This window comes from Puma concolor, chromosome B2 (genome assembly GCF_028749965.1).
Source record: "Puma concolor isolate L17-30 chromosome B2, mPumCon1.1.hap2, whole genome shotgun sequence".
Lineage (NCBI taxonomy): Eukaryota > Metazoa > Chordata > Mammalia > Carnivora > Felidae > Puma > Puma concolor.
The window spans coordinates 69,645,048-69,658,115 of record NC_141671.1 but is presented as its reverse complement, the minus strand read 5'-3'; the positions used below and the strand labels follow the sequence as shown (position 1 = coordinate 69,658,115).

The 13,068-nt window shown below is 34.5% G+C and overlaps 1 protein-coding gene across 9 annotated transcripts in view; it reads right to left on the bottom strand.

Annotated features, from left to right (window-relative positions):
- MYO6 (myosin VI) overlaps nt 1–13,068 on the bottom strand; it is a 146,629-nt gene that overhangs the window by 27,227 nt on the left and 106,334 nt on the right. For all 9 annotated transcript variants that reach the window (XM_086707265.1, XM_086707266.1, XM_086707267.1 and 6 more), the window contains exons 19-22: nt 9,567–9,605; nt 7,865–7,958; nt 1,125–1,255; nt 952–1,029 (exon numbers count right to left, since the gene is read on the bottom strand). In XM_086707265.1, coding sequence (XP_086563391.1) covers nt 952–1,029; nt 1,125–1,255; nt 7,865–7,958; nt 9,567–9,605 — 342 coding nt within the window. The remainder of the gene's footprint in view (nt 1–951; nt 1,030–1,124; nt 1,256–7,864; nt 7,959–9,566; nt 9,606–13,068) is intronic.

Genomic DNA, 13,068 nt, shown 5'->3' with positions numbered 1-13,068 from the left:
ATATAGCTAAGCCAACTATGAATATACATTTTTAATTTTTTTCTTTTATAAGAAATGGTATGGGTTCTCTGCAGTAAAAATATTCAAAATGGAAATGCATACATTGGTAATGCATTACATAGGTTTTTATCTCATGCTCAAAAAATGTGAAATCAGATTTATTACTATCATTAATCTAGTCTTCAAGGCACTAGATATATTTATTAATGACACTGCTAAGTCAAACAAATATGGTTGGCTATTATATAATAAGAGTTGTGTTTAAAATTATGAGGATGCAATTATTCACTCAATATTAATGAAGTCAGGAATGGTGAAAATGTTATGAACAGATTGTGAATAACATTTAGGTATTTGTTTTGTACACACGTTATGAAATATTCTATAACTCAGTCTTATAACCTAGTACAAGAATCTATAAATACAAAAACTATGGGTTAGCCTAAAATTATGTCACCTACAAAAGTATTTACACATTCATTCATTCTAAGATTTGAAAGAAGTTGGTACAAACCTCAGTCCAATTTCCTGTACCTTAAACATCTATTTATACTCTAATAGAACTTGTTCTTACAATGAAGACTCAAAAGTACTGTGAAATTTTTAATTATTGAAGACTGAATTAATATGTTTTAGAAAATGTTTCAACTTTTTAAAAACATAAACATTTTCTGGTTAATCCTTATTTAAGCAAAAAAATCCAATTAAACAATGCTCTGACTCCAGTACTTCCAAATGTGAAATAAAAACTGTAAAACTTATACAGAGTAGTACACACTGTAAACTTCTAACAAGTAGAGAAACTGTGTACACACACACACACATATGCATACTATTACTGATACTCATATAATTCATGAATAATAAGAATTGCTAAACACTTCAAAACATGCCTTGACTCCCAACTATCCATATTCATCATGTTAAACTTTAAAATACAAATGTACTTACCTTGCCAGGCCTAAAAAATACTTTTGTTAACCCAAACTTGTAGTCAATTTCATTCAAGCCCAAAGCTTTAAAAAGAGCCTGAAAAATAAAAGTTCAAAAGTTAAATGCCAAATAGTAGTTAGCAAGAAAGACAGTTCATAGCTAAGAAATTTCAATTTAGGCAGTATTCGTACCTTGCAAAACAGTCTTGGATCTAATCTTGCAAGTTTATCTGGCATATACTTTTTATACATGTTGTAGAGTTCATGAAAGGAAGCTCGTGATGGGAAACCACCCTGCATTAAGTCCAAAACAGACACCATACCTAGATTCATAAACAAACACAAATTACTGCCAATCTCTGCACCGAAGTCCAAAAATAACTTGTGAATGATCAATTTTATAAATTAATGTTTAGAAAGGGGCAATTTATACGAATCATCAGCAAGAACTATTACATAGGGACTATCATGTCCATACTCAATATGTACCAACTTATCCACCACCTAAAACTATTGTAGCAAATTTCATCTAAAACCAGCAGGACTAATCATTTTCTAGGGCACAAACTACTAGTCTCTAGAAAGCTCAAATCTAGTTTGTATCTTTTTTCTGCTAAAAACCTATGCCACAATCAACAGTATAGGAGGTAAAGGCCTGCATTAATTCACTTTCTAAGTCCTGAGGTTAATTCTTTAAAAAGATTCCTAATACAGTCTCTAAGAAGTAGCCCCAAGTTCTCACTCAAGCTTATACAAGGCAAAAGAGAAAGAAAGGGGAGCTCAGTATTTCACTATAAAGATCCCTTTTCACTCACCTCTCAAAGAAGCTAGTCTATTGGGGTAAAGAGTCTATAGGAGTATCTATTTTCAGTATAACTCTAGTACGTCTAATTTGAGCCTTGAGTCAGTGTGAAATTTTCACGTCAGAAAAGCATACGGTAGTCCGGGAAAGGTTCAACAATTGTAGATAATGCCAGGACTTTTATTTACAAAAAGGCCTGTATTTCACTCTCTGATACTTTCATATCAATGGAGATAATAAGATTATTCAACAAAGCGTTAAGACAAATGGCTAGCCATTTAGAAAACAAATGTTAACACTGGACACCGGATCCCTCCTCACTCCTTATACCAAAATAAATTCCTGGTGGTCAAAAATTTAAATTGGCAAAATGAAACTACAAAATATATTTTTTTAAATAAGTGGATTGTTATTTTAAAAATAATCTCCCAGGAAAGATATCTTTTCTAGAGAGTCAGACTGAATTTTAACCTATCAGACTGGCAAAGGTATAAAACACCAATAGTACTCAAAGTTGACCAATAGTACTCAAAGTGTAAGAAAACACACACATATACTACTGGTGGGAAACTAAACCAGTGCAACAATTTTGGATGGCAATTTGGAAATATTTATCCCCTTGACTCAGTACTTTCTACTTCTACTTCTATGAATCTATCCTACAACTTGTCACACATGTGGACAAAAATGCACATTGAGAATGCACACATGTCCACTGGATCGCTGAAATAGAAAAAAATACAGAAATAACTTAAATATCAATGAATTAAATGATATTACAACCATATGGCAGAATATGGTGTATTAATTTAAAAGAATGGGCAAAGCTTTATTTAACCAATACAAAAAATATACCCAAGACACAAAACTAAGTCATCACACCTGAGAAGACTTTTTAGTTATTATTATTGTGTACTATTTGATTTTTTCTTAGAGTCAACTATATAACTATTATAATTTTTAATACTAATTAATGAAGCACATAAAGGCAATCATTCCTAAGGAAAGAAATCTCTAAAACTAAATCTAGTTAGTTCTAGGCTCTGCTCAAGAAGTAAAGATTTGGCTAGTATTGTTACAATTCTTGCCCATGTATATCAAATAAACAAGTACCCTTGGGAACGTACACATGTGCCACCTCTGAGTCCCCTAGCTTGCTCTGTAGCTGAAGACAACATATGAACTTACAAAAGTTCATTAAGAATTTCATGAAGCTTCGGGGAGCCTGGGAAGCTCGGTTGGTTGGGCACCTGACTTCGGCTCAGGTCATGATCTCACCGCTCAGGGGCTCAAGCCCCACGTCAGGCTCTGTGCTGAAAGCTCGGAGCCTGGAGCCTGCTTCCAGTTCTGTATCTCCCTCTCTCTCTGTCCCTCTCCCACTCATGCTCTGTCTCTTTCTCTCAAAAATAAATACACATTAAAAAAAAATTTTTTTTTAAAAGAATTTCATGAAGCTTAACAAATTACCAAGCCTAGGGCTGCTTTCTCAGCACTTGAAGCTAATTTACTCTAAAGACCTTTCAACACTTTAAAAAAAAAAAAAAGTCACCAAACCAAGTACTCTTCCTTCTAGAAATGTGACTGGTGAAGGGCTTATTGGTGCAGTCTGGCTGGTTATATTCAGAATCCTCTTTGCTGCCACAAGCCCCAAGAGCCCCAAGGTTACAGAGGAAGAACACCTGCCTTCTCTTACCTTCCCCTACTTTGCCCTGGTGTTGGCTGATCAGAAGATAGTAACTTTAGTAAAAAGTCCTAAATCAATTAATTCTTCTTAAATCAGAAAAAAATAATGAAAACAGAAAGGCAATCTAGAATTCAAATCTTAAATGTCTTTATTTTACAAAGCTTCATAAGTATTTTTATTTCTACTGATTATTGGGGTGTTTTGTTTTTTCATTTTCCTCATTACCTAGCCACATAATTAGAACCAGTTCTGTATCATTTTACTATTATTATTACTTTAAAAAAAAAGTCAAACTACTATGAATTGGTGTCATCTACTAAACTGCCAACACATCTTAGCATATTGAAATACACTGCTTAACTGAAAGATAAATCCTAGCTAAAGCATCTATAACCCCACACTCTACCAATTTAAAAGTCTATATAGCTAAATGTAAACATGCTTGACTTGCCAGGACACCAGATGCTCATTTAGGAAATAAATGATTTATTGTATTAGGCTAAACAAACCATGAAGAGATATTTAAATGAGAAAGGAGTCAAACTCAAAATAAAAACTATCTGAAGAAAATATCACAAAAATACATCCATATGTATGAATATGGCAGACATGAATTATTTAACATTACAGTATTTGTTAAAATTATTAACAAAAAGTCTTCACATGTGCCAGACCGTGCATTTCATTCAACAAATATTTACTAAGTCTAGTATAAGCTCTGCACTGCTCAGAGGCTGGGATAAATGTGCAAGCCAAAACAGACACTGTTTCTGCCCTTGAGAGATTTATAGGTTAGAGAAAAAATTACATGACTGCACAAATCTATATATAATTTATGGCTAAAATGAAGGTGCTCAGCACTCTTTACTCAGACCCCTCTTTCTGTTAAGGATATCAATAAAGGCTTTCACAAGGAAAGGACAATCAAGCGTAGAAATGAAAGATGAAGACAAAAGTTAGTCAAGAGCTTCTCAGAGGAAGCAGTATGTGCACAGGCCTTGTGACAGGAGGGAATATGGAGAACTTAAGGAACCAAACAAAGGCCAGCATGACTGGAGCACAGAGAGGAGAGAGAGAGTAGAGAGAGATGGACTAGGAACACATGGGCCAGACCTTTGGGGCCTCATAAGCTACTAGGATTTTACTCTTTCCCCTAATAATACTCAGAAGCCATTACAGCATTTTGAGCAGTAAAAAGATGTGATCAGACTTGAGTTGTAAAGCAACAATTCTGGATATATGTGAAGAACAGACGGAGCAGATGCAAGAATACTTAGGAAGCTACAGCAAAAAGCCTGGTGAAAGATGGTGATAGCTTGGATTGGGAGTACTAAGACTCACTGTTTGCCAGCAGAGCAGATCTTAAATATTCTCACCACAAAAGAGAACTGGTAATTACGGGATCTGATGAGACTGTTAGCAAATGCTATGGGGATAATCATTTTACATACAGAAGTATATCAAATCAACATGTTGTACACCTTGCATTTAACGTTATAAGTCAGTTATATTTTGATAAATCTGGGGGGGGGGGGCAAAGACTATTTAGGAGGTCACATCAGGCAGTGGGGACAGAGAATACATAACTATGCTGTGCAATATGGCACCCACTAGCTACACGGTTTGCAGTTGCACTAGCCACACGTGACTATTTAAATTTTTAAAAATTAAAATTAAATTTAAAAATCAGTACCTAAGTCATACTAGCCACATGTCAAGTGCTCAACAACCAGAGGCATCTACCATATTGCACAACACAGATATAAAATATTTCTATCAACATGGAAAGTTATATCAGACAGCACTGGGAAGAGTGAGAAAGAAACAGGCCTAAACCAAAGCGTGAAAAACTCTTAACAAACACTACCCAGAGAAAAGAAGACCCTGCAGAGGAGTTGAGAATTTCCAGAAAATTAAAAAGAAAAGCAGGGGAGCACCTGGGTGGCTCAGTCTGTTAAGTGTTAGACTTCAGTTCAGGTCATGAATTCGAGCTCCAAATCAGGCTCCCTATTGTCAGCATGAAGCCTCCTTTGGATCCTCTGTCTCCCTCTCTCTATCTGCTCCTCTCCAGCTCTGTCTCTCTCTCTCTCAAAAATAAATAAATATTAAAAACAAAAACAAAAAAAGAAAAAAAAGAAAATCAGGGACATGGTCTGATTCAGGAGCCAAGGAAAGGATACATTAATGGGCCCAATCAAGTCAAATGTCGATGTCCACTAAGATGAGGACTGAAAAAGGAATATCTGATTTAGGATCAGGGAAATCTCGGGTGACCTTATCAAGAATTATTTTGTTGTGGAGCGCCTGGGTGGTTTAGTTGGTTGGGCAGCTAACTCTTGATTTCAGCTCAGGTCATGATCTCATAGTTTGTGAGTTGGGGTCCCACATCAGGCTTCGCAATGACAGCATGAAGCCTGCTTGGGGTTCTCTCTTTCCCTCTCTGCCCCTCCCTGCTTGTGTTCTTGCTCTCTTCCTCTCTCTCAAAAACAACTTGAAAAAAAGAAAAGGAAGTACTCTGTTGGACTGATCAAGGTGAAAGCTGAATTCTCTTGGGTTAGAGAGTGAGTGGAAGGCATGAAACTGAGAAAGCAAAAATAGGCTATTCTTGGACAGAAAAGGACAAACTATAGAATAAACAGTGAGGCTAGAGATAAGGAAATAGCTGGAAGGGAATATGGGTCAGAGGAAATTAAGATTAAGACTCCACATGTTTAAATGGTAGTGAGAGAGACTACCTCAAAGGGAATGATTCAATACAAATAATCGATATTGAAGATTCAAAAGAAAGTAGGAAGGGATGATTCCAAAGAACTATAGTCTCAACTTGGAAGAGAGGCACTTCCACCTTCTTAGCAAAAGGGAAGGTTATGCAGGTAGGTAGCAGTGTTTGGTAGCACACAGGTGAAGCTTTCCATCTTCTAGTAAGAAGCTGAGGCTGTCTATTGGCAGAGATTCAGAGATCTGGAGAGAGCAGGGTGGGTTTGCCTAAAGCTTATACAATTGTAATTTAAGAAAAAAGTACAAAATTACAAAATACAAAAGAATATAAAAGCAGGTACAGGGCTTTCAAAGGAGCCCATCTAAATGAGGGACCCTGAAGCTTAAGTGACTCTAGCTTTATAATGAATCTGACTTTGAGAGGAGCAAAATAAGGAGTAAGAAAGACCAGAGAGCTTAAGGAAGTATCACAAATTTGGGATGGAGCAAAAGGCAAGTAGAGGACTCATGCCCTGGGAGACAGGAGGCATAGCATGGGTGTGGAGAGAAGATGGGCATGCAGTACAGGAAAAACAGTGAGCCTTGTGCCTAAGACTTCTATGACTGAGCAAAGTTAGAAGGTGGCAGGTGAAAGGTGGAGAGTGATAGTTTAGCCAAATGCACAGAAGTTCTGCAGCAGCCAAGGGCATTATGTTTTCATTTTTTTGTAAGCAGTGGAGTGAGAGCAAGGACACCAAAACCCACCTCCTGACCCAGCTATTTAAGGAATGAGAAATGAACTACTGCCAGCCCGAGAAGGCCTGGGTGGCTCAGTCCATTAAGTGTCTGACTCTTGATTTTGGCTCAGGTCATAATCTCAAGTTTCATAAGGTCAAGCCCTGCTTCAGCTCAGTATGAAGCATGGAGCCTGCTTGGGATTCTCTCTAACTCTCCCTCACTCTCTGCTCCTCTCCCACTCATGCTCTCTCACTCTCTCAAAATAAATAAATAAACTTAAAAAAATGGGGCGCCTGGGTGGCGCAGTCGGTTGGGCGTCCGACTTCAGCCAGGTCACGATCTCGCGGTCCGTGAGTTCGAGCCCCGCGTCGGGCTCTGGGCTGATGGCTCAGAGTCTGGAGCCTGTTTCCGATTCTGTGTCTCCCTCTCTCTCTGCCCCTCCCCCGTTCATGCTCTGTCTCTCTCTGTCCCAAAAATAAATAAACGTTGAAAAAAAAAAAAAAAAAAAAAAAAGAAAAACCTACTTAAGGCACATCTAGGTTTGCAGTTAAAGAGTTTTCATAAATTTTACTTCAATGCTGTAAAGTTGTTTTATTTCACAATAAACTATATCCCAATTTGCTAAAATAACTTGCTAGCCATGCTTTTCTTACAATTTAAGGAAATAGAAAATAAAAATCTTACTGTACTTAAAAACAATCAAGATAGCTGTGACTGGTTTAAAAACATTCCCAACACACATGGATATAAATTATAAAAATATGAAAATACCTAGGAGTGCCTGGGTGGCTCAGTCGGTTGAGCCTCCGACTTCAGCTCAGGTCATGATCTCACAGTCTGTGGGTTTGAGGCCCGCGTTGGGCTCTGTGCTGACAGCTCAGAGCCTGGAGCCTGCTTCAGATTCTGTGTCTCTCTCTCTCTCTAACCTTCCCCCGTTCATGCCCTGTCTCTCTGTCTCAAAAATAAATAAACATTAAAAAAAAATTTTTAAATATATATATATGAAAATACCTGAACATTGAAGTTGAGACAAAATCTGGGCACCTTCAAAGTGGTGGCTTGTCATCTTTAAATTAGGTTTGATACAACGAATAAAGCTTGCACCCTAGGAGAATAAAGATACTTTTTAAGACAATACAATAAGCATTCTTATTTTTCTATTTCTATGAACGAACATCAGTAACTATCAAGCATGTTGCCATTAATATCTGAACCTCTTTTAAAATAATCACTAAAGAATCTAAAACTTAATTAGCATACTTTTAAAATTTCAAGCTTGGAATGAATTTCTGCATTATATACTAATGTTAGAAACATAGTACATTTTAGATTTGAGTACCAAAAATTGTGTTATTGTAAAAAGAAAAGTCTTTCATTGAAAAATATTTTAACATATTTAAATATAATACATTTTTCAGACTGACACATATATGATTTTATTCTACATTTAAGTATATTTATATGCTATATTTCTGTGGTAAGAAAATTTTCCTATAACAAGACAAAGTAATAAAATTATGCCTCTTAAAATTTAGACCAAAGTGGGGAAAAATAAGTCAACCTTTTTCATTATTCTGTAAGTCCCTAAGCTGCACCACTTCACATTTTAAAGTTCTGTTTGTTAAAAAGCATTTTTTTAAAGCTTTTAAAGGCATTCATTTAGAATCAGTTATCGGATTACGTTGAATGAGGCACAAAGAATATGGATATGTGCACAATGAACCTGTTGAGTATTAAAGTGAATATACCAAACATCCAAATAACTGTTCCTTTTCAGAGCAGTCCCCTTAAAAAACTGAATAGTTATTTCAACAACGATGCTCACTGCAAACACTTTCAGAACACTTTTTGGAAGTATCTTCTTATAAATCACAAAAGTACTCTCATTATTTGCCCTGTATTTGGTGTAACCTATATTTGGGCCATAAAGATAAAGGTAAAATACCCTCCTCATCAGACTTGGTTTTTAAAGATGTTTAGTTCCTAAGAGATAAATATTTGCAAACAATGAGAATATCTGCTAATGCTTCCAAAAGCAAGTCTAACAATAAATTAAGCAATAACAGCATCAAAAGAATAAATATTTGGCTTTTCAAAATGACTACGTGAAAAGGAAGAATACCTGGTTAAGTTCTGTAGATCTGTTTAAAAAATAAGCCTCGCCTTGAATCATGCCCACATAACCCACATATCATACTTCTTTCTCTGGCAAATTTTCCATTAAAAACCAGAGTGAACTACTAAAATGTCTAGTTAATTAAAAAAGGGGGGATATTGCCTCTATAACAGGACATAAAAATGTTATGTCCATTTTTTCCGTGACAACACTGTCAGGCTGGAGAATGTTACTACTAGAATGATAAAATGAACATGAATTACATGCATTATCTTTAATCCTAAAAAATATATTTTCTTTCTCCACATAAATAATTATTTTCACTTTTCTGAAACTACAGGATAATCTGAATTGAGTAACATTTGAGAGAATTCTGTACATTTATAAAATAATGTGACTTCCCATATATATTTGACTTTCTTCAGAACAAGCCTAACCAAAATGACAACCATTTAAAAAACTAATTTTTTTAATGAGGGAATTCAGTTTTAAATTAATTTCTAATTATTCTATGTTTACTCTGTTTATTTGAGTAATTACTAACAGTAATTTCAGAGGACTATTTAAAAACTCTGAATTTTTTAAAATTTTACTCACAGTACTGCGAAGTTTATCCAGAAGCAGATTTAACTGTGTCTGCAGAAGAAAGCAAATCACTTTACTATTTCAAAAAGCAAAAGTACACAATGTCATAAGTTACCATTAGCTCTCCAACATTAGCATAAAATAACATGCAATAACATCAACATACAACACAGTGCAACTTAACAACTGATACATAAATTCTTTTACAGTAACATGCAAAATATATGGCTAATATGATGACAAGGACAGTAACTTATACTAGTCATACAGAACATGTATAATTAAAAGACTGAAAATTAGCAATGCTATAAAATATACACACATACTTGCAGGCGGGATGAATGAGGGAAAAGTGTACAGGCAACAAAGGAAGTACATGAAAATGCAGGGGATGCATTCCATAATAGATCAACAGAGCTGTACTTGAATATGTAGCAAGCTGGGTGCAGTTTCTGTCACACTCCATTGAAGAATGAAGACATACTTAAAATATACACTAATGGTATTAGAAATGTTTTATATAACACTTATCATAAATGAAATTGTCCTGCCTGGCTGTCAAAACCCTCTTGGCTATTTTAAAATATTTTACATTCCAATTATTTTTAAAAGCTTGGACAATTTTCTCAAAAACAACTTGACAATGTATACTACAAATTACTATATTTTCCTGTTTCTAATAATATTAACATTAAGTGACAGTAATTTACTCTGGTTTAATAATACATTAAAATCATGTTTTGCTTTATTTCTCTGCAAAGTAAATTATATAAAATTCTCATATCAATTTTATACTACGATGCTTATTATACTACTTACAGAAGATAAATCCAGATGTTAATTCCTAAATTAACATTTTGGATCAATCCAATATGTTAATAATTATTATTTTTAATAATAGTCATTATTTAATAATAATATTTAATAATAGTTATTATTATTATTATTAATAGGTAGACTGTACTGAATACTTTCTATGAGTCAGGCACTGCTCAAAGATTTTCACAGGAATGATCAGGTTCAAACCACAAACAATTCAAATTAAGTATGTATTATCAGCCTCATTTTTCAGGTAAAAGCATTAAGGCCCAAAGGGATAAATTACTTGCCTATGATCATGGAACGAGTAACGGTAAAGCCAAGATTCCAACAGTTCATTCTCTTACACATGAAACTACAGTATACTTCAGACATCATAGGCTTAAGTTATAAAAATGGAGTAAATTTCTGATTGGATTAGAAAAAACACAGTCACACCCCACTTATCTGGTTGACTGAGTTCTGACAACTTTAATCAATCTGGACCACAAACAACTGAAAAGCAAGTACGAGAGGCACTAATTTGAAAAGAAAACAAATGTCACAAAGTCCATGCCTCTTAATCCATAGACTAAGCATGGTATTCTCCAAAAAATTGGAGATAAACTAATTCAGAAGAGAAGCAGCAAAAATAAACTTGAGAGAAGAGGGAAGACTGTCAATTATCAAGGAAGCAGTCAAGGACCATAAGGCATAAGGATAAACAGTTTTATGAAACTCATGCTCTATTTGTATTTTATTTTTAAGCATACAAATATTCATGTATGTAACAACAGAGTAAGACTTCCATCAAAGAGGATTGTTTCCTAAATCACTAACAGTAAAAGAGTTATGTTTCAAATAACCTGAAAATGTTACTTTTCAGCAGAGAACCTGTGGTTCTCAGAAATGATGGATAACTGAAGTCTTACTGTAAATGCTACCCTGTTTTCTTTTATTGCCTTACGTAACTTGAATTTAACAAGCTATTCTACTATATTTTAAATTAAGAATTACTATTAATACATCATTTCAAAGTATCTCAACACATTTTTGAAAGCTATTAGTAATATCACTCAGTTATAGTTTTTTAGCAGTTTAATGTGCAAAATACATCCTATTGAATGTAAGTAATATTTAGGCATTTCATATCTCAACATAAAAGAATACTTTAATTCAAAGAATTTTTTTTTTATTTTTTTTTTTTAATGTTTATTTATTTTTGAGAGAGAGAGACAGAGTGTGAGCAGGGGAGGGGCGGAGAAAGAGGGAGACACAGAATCGGAAGCAGCCTCCAGGCTCCGAGCCTGGACGCAGGGTTCCAACTCACAGACTGTGAGGTCATGACCTGAGCTGAAGTCGGACCCTTAACCGACTGAGCCACCCAGGCGCCCCCTTTAATTCAAAGAATTTTAAGAATGTTTTGTTTTTATTTATACTGTCTAAAATTTCAAGTATGTTCTTACAAGCAATACCACTATAATATTACATTATGCAAATAATAATATCCACTTCATATAGGCTAATATACTATTTTATACTAATCTGCTATCATGTGTCTATTCAGGAATTTCAAAATATAAAAATAAGAGAAAAAATACTGCTCAAGAGAATTAGGAACTCATAATGAATATAACTTATAACAAAGTTAAAGAATTTTTATTCAATTACTTGTAAAGTATTAAAAACTTTCTCCTATATTTATATATACTTTAAAAAAATCTAGGTTTATAAACATGATTTCATCAAGATAGTTAATTAGAGCCCATTTCTATCCACAAGGGATTTCAGGAGGCTTACATTGTTGCTATTATTATAGTATTCTGATGCTTAAAGAGTTTCTAATTACATCATTTTTAATATTTAAAGTACACATAATAGAAGGCATATGCAAAGGTTTTTTGTATATACAACAATACTTTGTGAAGATGTATACAAGAGAAATTAATTCTATGTCTTTGTTCTATTTATAATTTTTTATTCATTAAACTTGTGATAGAAAAGTTTTTAAATTACCTTTTTCTATGCTAAATACTCAACAATTAAAACCAATTCGTGTTCCATTTCTAAGACACATCATGTGTCAATTCCCTGTCAGACCTCAAAGAATAAATTTTTGATCTAAAATTAATAAAACAAATGAGATGTTCTTCAATGTTAAATAAGCAGTTTGAAGGGTTTGTCACACAGAGCATTTATCTTTTACAAAGTTATCAAAAGCTTTAATCAAATTTTAGTGTAAAACACAGTGAGAGAAAACACATTGAAAATAAATTAAAAACTAAATTAATAACTTGAGACGGGCTCTTTTTAACATGGCAGCCATTCTACATATGAGAGTCCAGGAAGGTGATCATTTACCTGAAGCCCCTGGCTGTGCCTGCTTTTCCTCTCTCAACTCAACTAGTCCTCTCTAGCCATCCCGAGCTGGACTACTCCAGCTAAAACAAAACTGCTGAATGAGGAAGGAAACAGAAAACACATGGGAAAGAGAAGGTTTGAAGGTCAACCAAACAGTAAGCAGAAGCAAGAACATTAGGAGAAGCAGGTATGAATCAGATATGTTAAGCAACAAGAAAGAACAGACTCATAAGATTTTAAGAATTTCTGTATGTTCAATTACTACACCTATTTTATGTTATTTTGTATACAAATATCAACAATGCAGGGTCTGCTCTTGCACTTCACTCATGGGATTTCTGACAGTGATCTGCAT